Source organism: Mastigoproctus giganteus, chromosome 12 (genome assembly GCF_048544385.1).
Source record: "Mastigoproctus giganteus isolate SK-2022 chromosome 12, ASM4854438v1, whole genome shotgun sequence".
Taxonomy (NCBI): domain Eukaryota; kingdom Metazoa; phylum Arthropoda; class Arachnida; order Uropygi; family Thelyphonidae; genus Mastigoproctus; species Mastigoproctus giganteus.
In genome coordinates, this window is record NC_143586.1 from 431,641 (window position 1) to 449,344 (window position 17,704).

A 17,704-nucleotide genomic window follows, 5' to 3' on the forward strand; every position below is an offset into this window, starting at 1 on the left:
TTTCATTCTCTACCACTGTCAGTGTAGTAACACAGAGTTGATACGTCACTGTGGGGTTGCTGCTTCCCATATGTAGTACTTTACATTTGTCACCTCTCAACCCATCTGCTCAACTTTTGTAAATTCTGTTTCACCAGCGTACTATCATTAGTGTCCTTAACAACCCTGCAAACCTTCGTATCGTCTGCAAACGTGGACATTAAGCTTAATATCATTTATAATTACAGAAAACGATGTACCCAATATTAATAACATTAGTCCAATGAGCAGTGTCCATTGATTACCTCTCTTTGTTCTCCCACTCGACCATCCCTTTATCCATAGCAGCAATTTGCCCCCAATGCCAAACTGCTCCAATTTGTGCAGCAGTCTTCCAGGTGCATCATAATCAAAAGCCTTTCTAAGATCCAAATATATCAAAATTATTCCCTGCATCCAGTTCCTTTGACCACATCATAGTATCCAATCAACTTGGTCAGGCAAGTTGATTGGAGCTATAACTGGAGTCTTGTCAAGAAGATCCTGCAATGCTTCTTTAACTACTGCCTTCATTAATTTTCCTGGAACAGAAGTTAAACAGGTCTATAATTATTTGTGTTGTCCTTTGATCCTACTTTGTGAATTGGAGTCACGTTTGCACTTCTCCAGTCCATGCATACCTTCCCCGAGTCCAAAGAAGCCCTCATAATTATGGCTAAGGGTTTGCTTACTTCCTTTACTGCCTCTTTAATATAACTGGATAGATCCTGTCCATCTCGGGTGCCTTTTTTATGTTCATCTTCAACAGTTTCTCCTCCACTTTACTCCCAGTTATTTCAAGATTCTGTAGCTTACTGCTAGAGTTGAATACACCTCTGGCATTCCCCTTGCTGAATAACTCCTCATGTGTGAATGTCGATGCAAAATATTCATTTAGTTTGTTAGCTACCTGAGCAGGATCATCAACAGTTGACCCATCAATATCAAGTGGACCAATCTGATTCATCCCCTTCCTTCTAGAGTTTACATAAGTAAAGAACTCTTTGCTGTTTTTCTTTGCATCCCTTGCCAAGGATTTCTCGTAATCTGCCTTCGCCTGCCTAACCTCCTTTGTAACTTGGTTGCATATCAACTTGTATCTATCATAGGCTTCTGTGTCATGTGTTAATTTGTAAGTATCCCATGCATTTTTCTTCTCTGCCACATGTCTCATTACTTCATCTGACATCCATTTAGGCCTAAACCTTGAACAATATTTCTTAGTTATGTAAAGCCGAGTAGCTTCCAAGGTAAATTCTCTGAATGCTTCCCATTTTGAATTTGCAGTTGGTAACATCATCAGTTGGTCCCACCATATAGAATTTAAAGTCTCAGACCATCATAGTCACCTTTACAAAAGCAAAAACCCTTCCATTCATCCCTGATGGTAGTTACCTCTTTGAGTGAATCCTTCAGCACACTGTGATCACTGCCGCCTAGTGGTTCCTTTATCTGCAGATTCTTAATGCATGAAGAATCACTACTGATAATCAAATCAAGAGTATTACTCCCTCTAGTTGCCTCTCGAACATGCTGATGTAGAAAACAATCATCCAATAAATCCATAAAAGCCTTGCTAGTGTGTGTGAGTGATCAGCCCCAAATTTCAGTCAATATCTGAGAAATTAAAATCCCCCATTATAAGACTCTGATTTACTGGCCCACTCTATTTCCCTGTACAGTTTCTTATTATACTCATCAGAGTCATTAGGCCTATAACACACTCCCACTCTGCATTTTGATCTCCCAATGCTTATGTCACACCAAACTGACTCGACACTGCATTGTCCAGTGATGGTGACTGGCTTCACTTCCTTGGATTTTGTGTGTTTTTTAACTAATAGTATAACCCCTCCTCCCTTCCTATCTTATCTAACCTTTCTGTACACATTGTACTCCCCAAATTCCAGCTCTGCATTCCTTATGTGTGACACCACGTCTCTGATATCCCAACAATATCTACTTTTGATGTTCTGAGCAATACCTCAAATTCATCAAATTTATTTAGTAAACTCCCAAGGGCGCCTCCGTAGCCAGGTGGGAAGGAGCAGCAGTGCGTAGCACATGCTTCTTGATTAGACCGGGGTTCGAGCCCGTCACCACCAAATACGGAGTATGCGGAAAGGTCAAGGAATGACCACCGCATATCCCGGAGCAATATGGCCTTAGTTGCTAATGCTCCTAAAAACCAAATAACAAACAAACAAACAACTAAACTCCTAGCATTGGTGTACACGCAAGTATACATGCACCTGTTCTTTCTCTTAGCCACCCTAACACAATCCATGTGTTTATTTGTACACCAATGATTCCCAGCAGTCTCTGAAATATCCTGCATCTTATTTTCCAGGCTGTGGCTCATTCCAATAGAAGCAGTGCAAGAATCACTTTCACTTCTGCCAGTGGCTACTGTTAATCTATTAGTCCTTGTATCCCCCCAAGCTATCAGTTTTCCGACCCACCTAACACTGTCTCGATAGCATCAGCAAATATTCTTGCACCCTTTCTATTTAAGTGTATCCCATCCCTGTAGAAGCAGTCTCTGCTGTTAACAAGTACAGACCAGGCTGAAAAAAAAATTCTACAAAATTGTAGAATTTTGTAGAATTTTTCCTTGCAAAATCTTTCCAGGACTGAATTGATCGAGAAGGCTCTCATCATATACTACCTCCTGTGGTGTCTGGGCAGAATTGCAGGCACTTTCAAATTCAACCCTATTTCACGGCTTTTTGTCAACAGTGACCTGCACTTGTTAAGAAATTCTGCCAGTCTCCTATGCTTAATATCAAACTAGTTTTAAACCGGAATCCCTCAACCATCAGATTCTCCTTTCTGTGTTTCCACAAGTGTCAGTGCACACAAACAGGCAATTTGTACATTTAAACTTACACATTTAAAAGGGGCACCCATATGGGGAGATTACAAAACTTTGAGAGGTTACACTTTGTAATATTTGGAAACAAGGCATCCTGGATGTGGTGGGGAATCTGAATGAAGTGTATATGACATGAGAGAGAGAGAGAGTAAATTAAATGTAGGAATTTGCACATTGAAATGGGACACAAATACAAAGAGCATATACAGACTGGGCATCAATAATTTTATATTTGGTCAGCATTTTAACACAGAACAAACATCCTTATTGGGTGGTTGCGTTTAATCTGGTGAGCTATAAGAGGAAAATGAATTAGTACATTCAGGCAGTGGTAAAAACATGACTGATTTTTTTTTTTTTTTTGCACAAAATCCTAGATTTTCCTAACATCTTTACTAATTGACTATAAATCATAAATTTCTTCTCATGTAGCAAAATTAAAAATCCATGCACTGACCACATTAAAACAACTAATTTGAGAATTTTATCATGCAAGTGGAACACACAACAGAGACAAAATATTTTATTTAGTTTTTTTACAATGTAGTTACTTCCAGTTTGTGAAATGAAAAATTTTAAACAGTGTTTTTATATACATATGTATAATATATATATACACAGTCTCTATATTACATATATATATGCACATACCCACCCACACATGCTCATGCATATATCTATATATAAAAACATATATAGATATATTTTTCTTTCAAGGAAAACATTTAACACTACGTGTAATACAATTCTGTCACTGAAACAATATTTGCTCATTGAATAACAGATTTACAAGATGAAACTAAACACAAAAGTTGGTTAAACAAAAAATACTATATACAAAAATTACGGACATTGTTAAAAATCTTAATTTAAGTACAACAGATGGCTTAATCATATAATTGGAATTTTCACATTTCAGTGATAGGTTGGAAGTACTTGAAGACCAACAGCTGCTGGATTCAGTGATGTTTTCCTTTCTCTTCGTTTTATCTGTTAAGAAATCTTGCTAATGATTAATAATTTAGAAATCATTTAATTTTTTTGGTATAATTCCCTACAGTGTCTACCACACTGAATGACTGTAAATTGTAAACCCTAGAAATCCAAGAACAAAGTATCACATTAAAATATAGTATGGCAAAGAAGTTAGGTAAGGCAAGGAAAGTAATCAAAAGAGAGGCAAAAGGAAAGAAAAGGGAAAAAGTAAGAATGAGAGTGAAAAAGAAACACTGCAAGGCTCGCTCCATCCATCCATCCATCCATCCATCCATCCATCCATCTATTGGCTTGAATTTTATGAAGATCATGGCAGAGATATTTTGCAAGGGATGTATGTAGATTCCCATCAGAGGGACACTTGTATATGAAGTAGAAATAAGGCTCCCAAGTTCATGAAAAGAGAATATATCTCACATACTCCATCTGAAGATAACTTGCGATTCCATTCTTCTTATATCTTCTTTATGCTCCTAGACATTTATGCACTTTTACAGAAGGCACTTGACGTTTAACTTCATTATAGGTGACTCTACTGATTTAAATGCAAAAGAAAGGAAAAGAGAGACAGAGGAAAAGAGCAATTATACCAAATAAAGTTCATTATTTGCAGTGGTACATATTCAGGCGTGGCAAAAATAGTTCATATTTTTCAGATTTCACAAATTTGTATAAGTGCTCACAAAACAGTAAAACAGAAAAATAATTTTTTTTTTTTTTTTTTTGGAAAATAAAAAATAAAAATTAAATAAATTCTCCTGAAGGCCTACATCCTATTCAATGAATATTAGAAGTGATAAATTTAAGAAACTTACAGAAAAAAAAAATTCATTTTAAGTGACGTGAATTAATAAATTGACAGCAAGAAAAATGAAAAAATAGTATGGATGTAAAGAGAAGAGACCTTCATGTGTTTATCTCAAAAGATTTTAACTATGCCATGATAAGGAAAAAATTTAGAAGGCAACTGTTGGCAAAGATTCTTTGCAGTTGATCTTAGTCTGCTCCTTGTCCCCAAATACAATCTGGAACTGCCCCAGGAAGTTCAGGCAGTCCTCAGTACACGGGAAGGCTAATTCACTCTGAACAAATGTTACAGGTAACGTTGGCCGATATCTATAGAAAATGGGACATAAAGCATTAGTACATAACAAAAAAGACTGAAACACTCAAGGGGCAGAAAACAAGAAAACTTACCTTCTGATAAAAACAAACTGATCCACAGGCGATCACTTAACTATATATTTTAAAAAATACAATATCTAAAACAGAATTCAACCACTAACCTGTTTCAGAAGTGCTTCCATTCATTTAACCAAGATTAAAATTTATAAAATGCACTTGGATGCAATTAACTGAAACATGCCTTTTCAATTTGATAGTTGATGTTATCTGAGAAAAAAAAAATTGTCTTCACTGCTAACCATACACAACTAACTACAAAAAAGGAATTTCCTATATTTATAATCCAATTAACCACTTTTCACATATTCATATTTGAAATTATGCCCGAGCCATATAGAAATAAATCACTATTTAATTTATCTGGACAACATGTTATGGAAGAGGTATTACAGAAAATTTGGGGTGGTGGCAGTGTTATTTATACAGTACTAAATTAACACCAAGGCCACAAATTGTGCTGACAGAACTTTCTCTTTGAAGAATTATCCCACCATCTGACACGTTAAACGTGGCCATTTACAGATATTTAGCATTACTTTTTTCTCTTGCCCAATGGTAAAACAATCCATCTAAACATAACTTCACATAAAGTCAGCCCTTTTACTAAAAAATTTTGTGATCGAAGATGCTCCAAATAGATGATTTTACAGTTGATCACACCAAAAAAAAAAAAAAAGACTGTCTTTACACTGATGACATTTCTAAAATTTCCACAAATTATTCAGTATGTTTCTTTCTTAGGATAATTCACAATGTTCCAGACAGCGAACATTTTGAATTCAGAAATTAACAGTAAAAAAAAAAAAAGTTACATTTGATTATTAAATATATACTGAAAATATTTGATTCAGTGCTCTCCAGAGTCTGATCTCAAATCCTTTTTGGAGGCACTGATATGACTGGAAGGGAATAGGGAGAGATTTATACCTCTCCTTCAAGCATATTCAGTGAAAAATTTGTTAAATAGGAATTATAACCTAATTAATTTTACAGAACTGGTTAATCAGGTCATATTGCCTTTCTAAACAGAACTGAGGTCCATGGGAAAGACTTCAGGTTTTTTTTTTGGTTTGGTAGTTGTTGGCGCATCGGCTTCTGTGGCCATAGTGCACCTCCCAAGGTTTTTGCAGTACTTTGATCCAAGCCCGAGGCGGGAATCGAACCCGCGACCTTTGGGTTGCCAGGCAGGCACTTTACCCACCTGGCTAGCCCGGTCGGCAAGACTTCAGGACTGAACCAAGTAATATTCTCATGGAAGCACTAGTATTGTACATTATTACCACAATTACTTTACCTGATCAAGAATTCACCTAGTATACAAAATTTTCCAATTATTTTACTATCCTCATTTATAACAGAGAGGGAGGGAGGTAAGAGTCAACATAATTTGTCTGATTCATAAACTAAGTACTCAAGCTCTGGCAAATAATATTTTAAAATGAGGATTCGATAATGATTCTTGCTCAGATGATTAACTATCACTACTTATTTATTAATAAGTGACTATTATTTGAGAAAATTACTTGATTTAAAATTACAGCCTGTGCTGACATCGCATTAATTTTAACTGCCAATTATTGTATATCATCTTGCTTGTGTTGTAGCAATTTTATGTCTCATACAACGTATATTATGTAGATATAGTATATAAAAGCTTCTGGAAAAAGTCAAAGCTCAATTATTCCCCCCAAATAGATAGACCAATACAGCAATATTGCAATTCAAGAAAGGTTTATTTATTTTTATATTTTAATAAAAACAGAACTATATTATGGTTCTGAGAAAATTTGGCCCAGATAATTACCACCACTAAATTATTAATACTAATAATTTATATGAGAAGACCACTTGATTTGAAATTACAACTTGATGTGCTGATATTGCAAGGGTTTGATTCAATGCTTCAGTATACTTTTGAATAAGTTACAATTAATGGATATAGCAAGCAACTGGGCTGATAATTCCCCCCCCGCCTTCTCCTAACTGTATACTGGTGGTAGCGGTAATTAGCCTGCACAATAAAGTGGTGCTGTAATTTTAAGAAAATGAAATTGATCTTATGAGGTAGAGACAAGAAAAGTTTGATTTTTATGCATTCATTTACAGGTGAAGATTTCTTCAATATTTTGTCTCATATAAGTGTGAGAGAGAGAGAGAAAAATTTTGTTTTATGTTCTTTAAGAGTATGCTAACAGTCTATGATTATGTGGCATATTATGCATTGGCACTGGCAACTAATGCATAATAGGGGTTCACCATGGTAATCAGATATAGAGGAGTTAAGTGACTGGGGACAATATATACAGCCACTTCCCGATTAATGTAAGAGTTCCATTCTGCGGAACTGATTGAATCGAAAAAGAAATGTTCAATGAACTTGTGAATAGAATTATTTATTGTATTTATTCAATTTTTTTTATCTCATGCACAGGAAAAATCATAAAACTGTGCAATTTAAAAAAATTTCAAAATTACAAAAAAAGAGGAAGCAGGCATAACGTCATTAAGTCTTACCTCTTGAGCATCATTGCCAGAACCGAAGTCTTCAGCTGATAAGTATGGCGCTGTGGAGGTTGAGGGCTGTGGAGATTTAGGAGTTGGCCGCTCAACTTTATGAAAGAACATATTAATAGATGACTGGACGGTGGCTTTTTTTTCCCCTTTCATCGTAGATTTCTTTGTGCCAAGCAAGCATATCATTCACCCCTCTCTTAACTTTTAAGAATCGTTCGCTGTCAGGATCCATCTTCTCGAACCTTGCCAATGCAATTTCACGGAATGCCATCTCTCTGGTGATGAAGCGTCTCGGCTCCTCATTTGGTTCATCTTGATCTTCATCAGCATTTTCTTCTTTCACTATCGCTGCCTGCAAGTTCTTCATTAGATAATTCCTTCTCTTATTCCTCTATTAACTCTTCCATGTCTTTGGCAACAACCTACAACTGAAGTAGCTCTGCAACCTTTACAATCTTATTTGTAACCTCTTCATATGATTCATCTTTTTCGAAGGCTTTTACGTGCTGTGGGCAAATTTTTTTCCATGCATCATTTAAGCAACTTTTAGTAATTTCTGCCGAGGCCTTATTAATATTTAAGATGGCATGGTAAATATTGTAAGATTTCCAAAAGTCTCTTAGCACAAAATTTTTCTCAGTCTACTGCAGACAATACCTGATCAAATGTTGTGTGTAAATTGCATGCTTTTAAATTTGAAATAACACCACGATACATAGGTTAGATGAGTAAAGTCTTGTTTGGTGGTAGAAATATGACTGACTCTCACATTCAAATTGAAATCATCTAGATGTGTAGGATGTCCAGGAGCATCATTTAATGGAAGCAAAATCTTGAAAGGAACATTGTGTTGTCTTTACAATATTTTTCAACCTCGGGAATGATGCAGCATTTAAACCAATCCTCAAAGAAAGATATTGTTATCCATGCTCTCTGGTTCGATCGGAAATGCACGGCTATGGTGGCTTTATCGATGCCCTTAAACACACAAGGATTTCCAGAATGGTACACAAACAGTGGTATTAATCTGTAATCTTCCGCTGCATTAGCCCCAAGCAAGAGCATGGCCCTATCTTTTGTAGCCTTGAAATCTGGCATTGTTTTTTCCCTCTTTGGTAATGTATGTTAGATCCAGCATTTTTTTCCAATACAAAGCAGTATAGTCAACATTAAAAATTTGCTGCATTGAATAGCTGCCATCATCAATAATTTTTTCCAACACATCACAAAATTTCTCTGCAGCTGCAGAATCAGCACTGGAGACTTCACTTTAATGTTTTGAAAACCAGCATGAAGCTTGAACCAATTAGACCACCCATTGCTTGCCACGAACTTGGCTTGGGGTCTGCCATACTTATCCTTAATATCTTCATAAATACTTTTTGCTTTTGCTTGAATGGCCATTGGACTCAGGGGAACTTGCTTCTGAATCTCATTTTCTATCTATATTGTTAATAGCTGTTCCATCTTCGATATAGCGCCTGAACACTGTTGATTTTAAGTGCACTGATCCTTTAACATGTTCTTTTGTAAGTGCAGTGTACTTTAAAATAGTATTCACTGTTGAAGCAGCAAGACCTAATTACCTTTTAATAGATGACAAACTTCGTACTTCTTAATTTTCATCTTCATCTCTAAATCAATTTTGTTTTGTTTCCTGGCATTGCCAGCACTTGCACTTTCCATTGGTCCCTTTCCCTTGATCATTGTAATATGTAAGTAGGAATGAAGAGAATTTCTGAAAATTTGTTTTTTTATGTGTTTGAAGATTTCAGTGAAGGGGAACTCATTTCACCATAATAATGTAACGTAAAAACCCACAGAATTCCAGATCGGGATTATCGCAAATGCAATAAGATTGAGTTTACTACCCATTTATAATTAGATGCAAACAGAAAAGCCCAATAAACCGGAAAGTGCTAATTGTTTTTATGGTAGTGATGTCCAGAAATGTGTTTTAGAAAAATATCACAAAGGCATTCAAAAATTGATTCTTATAATGGGAACGTATGATAACGATGAAAGTGTAGCAATTTCCATTATAAATATGACATTTTAGATAGATAAATAGCTTAGTAATATATAGCAAAATTTTAAACTTCCAAGGACTTGGAACAAATTGAAAAAAAAAAAAAAAAAAAAAAAAAACAATCTGTTATTTGATTCACATTACGATATTTTCATACCTTCATTTATCCCTACAGATGCAAACCTTTCCATGTTTTTTTTCAGTTTGCACCGGCCGGCAAAAACTTATGCAAAGTCGAATTTGCGTAAGCAGAGTATTACGTATGTCCTGTACATGGCAAGAACAACTTTTCTGTTTGTATGCAGACATTTATATGGAATAATTTATTGTTTACTTGTCAAATTTTCTGCTATTACTGTTAATCTGCTTATTTAATGAAAGTTTATAATCTTGTATATGGTATTTGAGGGGGAGAAAGGAAATTTATCCCATTTTTTACTGCAGAATTTGCATATTCATTTTCTATAATTCCAGACTGCCCTGAAATCCAGCAAAGTCTGACTTCCTATTGTTACCTCGAATTGTGATAACTTAAGATTTCATTGATGACTGGGTGTGTTGGAGTTGGAAATCTATAGTGAGGTTTATATTTTACAGAACTAAGAGGATGGTATACAGCTCTGCACTGAAAACACTGTATTCCTGTGGACGTTGGGGAAAAAATGTGTAACCTGGAAAGACTATTGCTGATCTTACTTTAGCGTGTCTTGGAATCAGCAGTATAAACTTGGATGTGAATAGGATAGGATAGGAAAACTGAGCTGAGCAAGCTGCATATAATCCCACATGGGAGGAATAATCATCACCTAGGTGGACATCCTTTTTTGAACCGTTCAAAGTGTTCCTCTGTGTCTATTTTAAATATGTTTTACATACTGGATTTTTAAATGATATGCATTGTAGTATATTGTCTAGGTTTAGGTTTCACTGAGTGGATAATTCTTATAGGCAAATACCAACTGATCTTTTTTTTTTTTTTTTTTTGTTGTGTGGCATGTTTCAGTAAATGTTTTTCCATTTTTGTTCACAGAGATATTCCACAATGAGTGATTGAGGAGGCTTTTTATTTTTGCATCATAACTGAATAATTTCTCAGTGAACAGCAAGGGAGGTTCACATGCTTCTGTATATAAGCTATGGCCTGGTGATATACAAATAGGCTCCTAATGAAATTCTTATGCCATTATGATGGATAGGGTAAAGCCACCTGAGAACACTGGGTCTACATAAGTGTAGACAGATGGGAGTGCAGTCTTGATCTAATTGGAGCTCAATTAAGACCAGTGGTGTGCTGGAGCTGGTGGTTATTAAACTGACAATGACTATAAACTGTAGAGCAGCACGCACTTCAGTGCTAGCAGTATTTGGGCACCTTTTTTTTAACTTCCTTGACCCTGCCCCCTTCTTTACACAGCAGCCTGTCCTAGGAATCATCTCTGCTAGCAATTTTACACAAATATTATTTCCAACAAACATCCACTTAATTTTGATTGGGCCACTTCTTAAGGTCATGACATTCCTATGCTCTATGTCTGTCAAAGATTTCACATTTATAGAATTGTGATATATTGTTGTGATATTGTCACATATCGGATTGGGATGCAACTCCATTAGTCAAACTTTTTTTTTTTTTTTTTTATGTAAACCCCAAACACGAGGTATTAGAACCTATAGTACTTAGTACCGTGCTTGGGTTCATGGTTGAATCGCAACCTAGATTGGTTACGGATACAAGAGCTCGGCAAAAGTCAAAAAAACATTTTCTGAGAAACAATTGGCTACATGGAAATAATAAAAAATGAATTTTATTATTGTTTGAAATTTTTGTATTTCAAATTATAGTAAATCAGTAAAACTTACAATAAATATACACACATAGCCTTGGTCTTGTTTTTTTTTTTTAGTGAACCAGCTGCTAAAAATATACCAGCACACCACTGATTAAGATGTAAAGGGGTGTAATGATCAGCTCCCCATGACATGGTAGAAATCACCCTTAGGATATTTATTTTCTTTAGGCAAATCATACAAAGGTGTTTTATATGCTTCTGAAAATTTAATGGTGTGCTTTATGGGAATTCTTTGAGAGTTTAGGGTGATATCTGGATCATAATGTATCTAATGTTTTCTACAAAAATGAATTCCAAGAGTCTTGAACAGAAGTACTAACCATCATTTTTGATCCTCATATCTATTTTATTTATTGTACTCTGCAAATGCCTTTCTTCAATTGCACACATTTTGTGAATATGAAATGACAAGTCATCAGCATAAGATATGTATAGACATTGTGGGGAATACATCTAGTTATAGAATTTATTGACTAGAAAGATTGTGTAAGGACTGAGCTCCGAGGAACTTCCCCCAGTGTTTTTGTTAAAGGTTTTTTATTACGAATGCAAACTTGAAATTGGCATTCACAATAAATTCTATTCATTCTTATTTTTATGGAAGGTATTAAGAATATTTGTTTCTACTTTTACCATAAAATCTAAAGGATCATGATTACTGAAACCGTACTGGTGCAGACTCGGGAGCTTACTGGATTCCAGAAACCATTCCAATCTGATATTAGCCAGCATCTTGCCTAAGGAACTGGGCCTATAATTCAAAGTATTCTACTGATCTATGCCTGGTTTCAGAAATGCAAAGTCAGTGGAATACCTCCAGTCATTAGGACAGGTGTCTTCCATGTATTATTCTGTTGTACAGTACAAATGTGTAGAACTTTGGGATTATTCAAGAGTGATCTGTGATATTAAAGTTTAATTTCATTTTTCAGCTTGTCAGTATTACTATTAATAACAGTATTAGCTATATTATGGTGCAAGGAAGCCACAAGCTTTTGCTGCACTGGCCAAAAGAAAAAGTAGATGAAGAAAACAGACAAATGGAATAATGTACAAATTAGAACAGTATGGCATTAAGGGCAAGTTGTTACAATGGATAAAAGGATGGTTGAGTGGGGAAGACAGAAAGTGGTAATCAATCTTTGTGGATTAATGTTATTAGTGGTGTCCCCCAGGGTTCGGTGTTGGACCCATTGTTGTTTTGTATATTTATCAATAATACTGCTAAATATACAAAGGTATACCAAGCTTAATTTCAAAGTTTGCAGATGATACAAAGGTTGGCAGGTTGTTAATGACAGTGTGCTACTGCAATAGGATCTAGAAAAGTTGGGCAAATGGGCTGAGAAGTGGCAAATGAAGTTTAACATTGACGAATGAAAAGTACAGCATATGAGTAGCAGTAACCCCAGAGAAATGTGCCAACTGTGTTGTGTTACACCCAGGGTAGAGGATAATGAAAGAGACCTGGGGGTTATAGTGCATCCAGATATGAAATTTCTGAGCAGTGCAGACAGGCTGCCAGATCAGGTCATGAGGTCTTGTCAATGATATACAGGAATTTTGCTAGCAGGTGATTATCACCTTGTATAAGGCAATGGTCAGGCCACAATTTGAGTACTGCGTACAGGTCTGGAAGCCTAGTTTTAGGATGTAGAGTTGCTAGAACGAGTATGGAGAAGGGCAGCAAGATTGGTGAGAGGAACAAAGGGGTGCTCTTACCTAGACAGACTTAAATTCTGTAAGTTTCAGCATCCGGAGACTAGGCACCTACAAGGTGCCTAGTCTCTAATTGAGGCATGTAAGGCCTTGAATGGTTTGAGCAGGCTCAATGCTGATGAGATACTTCCACTTGCTTAGATTAAGAACCCGAGGGGACATAGATTCAAACTGAGGAAAGACATTTCTAGAATACATGTGCAGAAGTTTGTCTTTAGCCAGCAGGTAGTTGATTGCTGGAACAGACTTCCATCTGTTGTGGAAGTTGATAGCTTAAATAAATTTAAGGCTGAACAAGACAAACATTTGGAGTGACCGGATGGGTGAAATGGGAAGGTGTTTTTTTTTTTTTTTTTTTTTTTTTATTTTTGGCTGATGTTATATAAGCTTGCTTTCTTGCATCATATGCCTCAACTAATGCTAATGCTCCCAGAACCTTTTCTTCCTCTACTGTTTTCACTCACCTCCCCACCAAGGATATAAGTTATTTTGGGAATGTTATTCTCAAAGTGAACAGCATTTCAAAAACACCTTGCATTTTACTGCATAAAAACACAACAGTTCTTTGTATTTCTGAAAGTAAGGATCATGTGACAATGCTGCTGATACTACAGTTTGGCAAGTTTTACCAAGGGCATAAGCAATGTCACAGATTATCAGTGCTGTCCATTCCAGTATAATGTGTTTAGAGGAGCAGTTTTACCACTGATTTGCCTAACTTTGTTCACAATCAATTTAACATCTGTGGTGCAAAGTACATGATGCAAAGTAGATCGATTTTTCTCTTTTGCTTTGTCTCTTACATAGCAGGCCACCGCTCTTGCTTTCTTGGACTGTATTAAAATTTTAGTAGTAGGATGTTTATGAATAAGCTCCAGGCTACGTTCTCTTTTTCTTTTAGCATTAGTAGTCTGCATTCCACCACATTTCAGGATAATTACATATTCTAGATTTTGGTATTACAATTTCAGGTGCATTCCTTGGATCTCAACACAATTCTTTTTTCAGTTTGTGGAGGTGTATTAGTTAAAAGTATGCAGATCATCAGGTAGTGGTCACTATTCACAAGATCATCCAGAATTGCCCAATGAAAGTGAGGGTATAAATTCAGAGGTGCAACCTGTAATCCAACACAGCTCGTCAGGGTACTTTGTTATATAAATTACTATTAGATATAACAATAATTAACTACCAATACAGAGAGGTTGGGATGACGTACAAAGAAGATTGATGGAAAGTATTAGATCTCCAATATTATTTAAAATAATTAATGCCTATCATGATAATTGCGCCCTATTGCAACTGACCAATTTTAATTGTCCTTTTAATTAATTAATGTTGTATAAATTATATAATTACTATAATTATTATATTACTGTACAAAATAAATTATTAAATACTATTATAAATAAATAGCATAAATTACTATATTATTATAAATTATAACAGTATAGTAATGTATACTATTATTTCTTTAATGGAGAAATGAAAATTGGAATTCAAATCAATTGGAACTTGATCTGTTTGTAAATTTTGAAATGTTTAATATCCAACTGATAAAAATTTTAAGTAAATGAAACTTTTTTTTCCTTTTGTTTTATTTTTTTATTTAAATAATTCATCAGAGCTATGTATTATTTTGCTATTTCTATTCATGGTTTGTATTTTTATCTGATTATTGTACATTATTTAAATTTTTATATCTGTTGCACTAACTTCTTCCAGTTTTAGATTAAAAAAATAAAATAAAATTTAATATTTGTAAAATACTAAGAGGAGTTTACCTCAATATAGTACGCAGAACCTTTCTGTGTGATACTCCCCAGAAATTAAAATGAAAAAATAGAAAAACTTACATTAGAGTAACAAATAATTAAAAACCAATTTAACGCAATTAAAAATATTAAAAAGAATCTAAAAAGAATATTTAAAAGAAAAGGGAGGAAGGAAAATAGTTTTGAATATTTTCGTTACATTCTTTATAATTAGTTTAAATTATATTCTCTGTCATAATGCAATTGAGCAGCAGCCTGGAAAGCAAGGCAACGGGGATTTCCAGGACTGCTGGGAGTCATAGTGGAACAAGCAAATACATGGGCTGTGTTATGGTAAATAAGAGTAGAAATGGGTGTACGCATGCATACTTGTGTGTACACCAATGTTAGGAGGATAGTTAATAAAGTTTATGAGCTTGAAGTGCTAGTCAAGACATCAAAGGCAGATATTGCTGGGATATCAGAATCGTGGTGTCACACAGACATAAGCAGCGCAGAATTGGAATTTGGGGAGTACAATGTGTACAAAAAGGATAGACAGGACAGGAAGGGAGGTGGTGTTAGCTGTTAGTTAAGAAACACAAAATCTAAGGAAGTGCATCCAATTGATGTTGGTGGACAATGCAATGTGGAGTCTGTTTGGTGTCACATAAGCACTGGTAAAGGAAAAATGAGAGTAGGTGTGTGTGTGTGTGTGTGTGTGTGTGTTATAGCCCTGATGAATCTGATGAGTATAATGAGAATTGTGCAGAGAAATAGAGTGGGTCAGTAAATCAGAGTGTCTTATAATGGACGATTTTAATTTTCCAGAGATTGACTGGAATTTGTGGGTTGGTCACTCACATACTAGCAAGACTTTTGTGGATTTATTAGATGACTGTTTTCTAAAGCAGCATGTTCAGGAGGCAACTAGAGGGAGTAATACTCTTGATCTGATTATCAGTAGTGATTCTTCATGCATTAAGAATCTGAAGATAAAGGAACCACTAGGTGGCAGTGGATTAGGCAACAAACTCAAGTAAAGGACATTCTTATCAAAACTAAAGAACTAAAATGGTCTTCGGCAGGACACATAGCCTGAAGACATGATGACAGATGGTTTGTTTGTTTGTTATTTGGTTTTTAGGAGCATTAGCAACTAAGGCCGTATTGCTCCGGCAATATGCGGTGGTCATTCCCATGACCTTTCCGCATCCTCCGTATTTAGTGGTGACGGGCTCGAACTCCGGTCTAATCAAGAAGTGTGTGCTACGCACTGCTACTCCTTCCCACCTAACGATGACAGATGGACTAAGAAAATAACAGAATGGTAACCAAGAGGAGATAGAAGAAAACCTGGAAGATAACGGCGGAGATGGATAGATGAAATACATGAGTTTGTGGGTAGTAAATGGATGGCCATTGCACAAATCAGTAGGAACTGGAAAGTCACTGGAAAGCCATTTTCAATCCTAGAGAGGATTGAAAATGGCTAATGATGATGAGGTGGCAGTGTTCACAGTGTGCTGAAGTGGGATTTACTCAAAGAGGTAACTACCATCAGGGGTAAAGGGAAGGATTTTTGCTTTCATAAAGGTGACTACGGTGGTCTGAGACAGCATTTAAATTCTATATGGTGGGACCAACTGATGATGTTACCAACAGCAAATTCAAAATGGGAAGCACTCAAAGAAATAATCTTGGAAGCTACTAGGCTTTACATACCAACTAAGAAATATTGTTCAAGATTTAGACATAAATGGATGTCAGATGAACTAATTGGACATGTGGCAGAGAAGAAAAATGCATGGGATACATATAAATTAACTGGTGGCAGAAGCCTATGATAGATATAAGCTGGACTGTAACCAAGTCACAATGGAGGTTAGGCAGGCAAAGGCAAGTTATGAGAAATCTTTGGCAAAGGATGCAAAGAAAAACAGCAAAGGAAGGGGATAAATCACATTGGTTCACTTCATATCGATGGTTCAACTGTTGATAATCCTGCTCAGGAAGCTAACAAACTAAATGAATATTTTGCATCGACATTCACACATGAGAAGTTATTCAGGGAGGGGAATGCCAGAGGTGTATTAAATTCTGGCAGTAAGCTAGCTAATCTTGTAATAACTGAGAGTAAAGTGGAGGAGAAATTGTTGAAGATAAACATAAGAAAGGCACCTGGGGTGAATGGAATCTATCCAGTTATATTAAAGGAAGTAAGCAAACCCTTAGCCATAATTATGACAGCTTCCTTGGACTCAGGGGAGGTGCCCATGGACTGGAAATGTGCAAAGGTGATCTCAATCCATAAAGGAGGATCAAAGGGAGACACAGGTAATTACAGACCTGTTAGATTACTAGCCATAGTGCAAGGAAGCCTGAGGCTTAATGCTACACCAGCCAAAAAAAAAAAAAAAAAAAAAAAATACCCAGAGACAGAGAGAGAGAGAGTAGTGGGAATTACCAAGAAAGAGAAGAATGATGGTATCCAGCTCAGGAACCTGGGTGTGCCAAGCCCACACTCACCAGATGTGAGCCCGTGGGGGTGTTTTCCAGGGAAATTAATGGAGAGCACTGGTTAAAGAAGCATTGCAGGATCATCTAGCCAAGCATTCAGTTATAGCTCGGACACAGTATGGGTTTGTTAAGGGGAAGTCTTGTCTGGCCAATTTGATTGCATACTATGATGTAGTCACAAAGGAACTGGATGCAAAGAATAATTTTGATATCATATATTTGGATCTTAGAAAGGCCTTTGATA

General features: G+C 35.9%; 1 protein-coding gene across 4 annotated transcripts in view; it reads right to left on the reverse strand.

Annotated features, from left to right (window-relative positions):
- Positions 1–4,120: 4,120 nt before the first annotated feature.
- The window catches only part of LOC150076627 (uncharacterized), a 404,400-nt gene continuing 390,816 nt past the window's right edge, over positions 4,121–17,704 (reverse strand). For all 4 annotated transcript variants that reach the window (XM_090386197.1, XM_090386196.1, XM_090386195.1 and 1 more), the window contains one exon: positions 4,121–5,005. In XM_090386197.1, the coding sequence (XP_090242323.1) occupies positions 4,846–5,005 (160 nt within the window). In that variant the 3' untranslated portion in view covers positions 4,121–4,845. The remainder of the gene's footprint in view (positions 5,006–17,704) is intronic.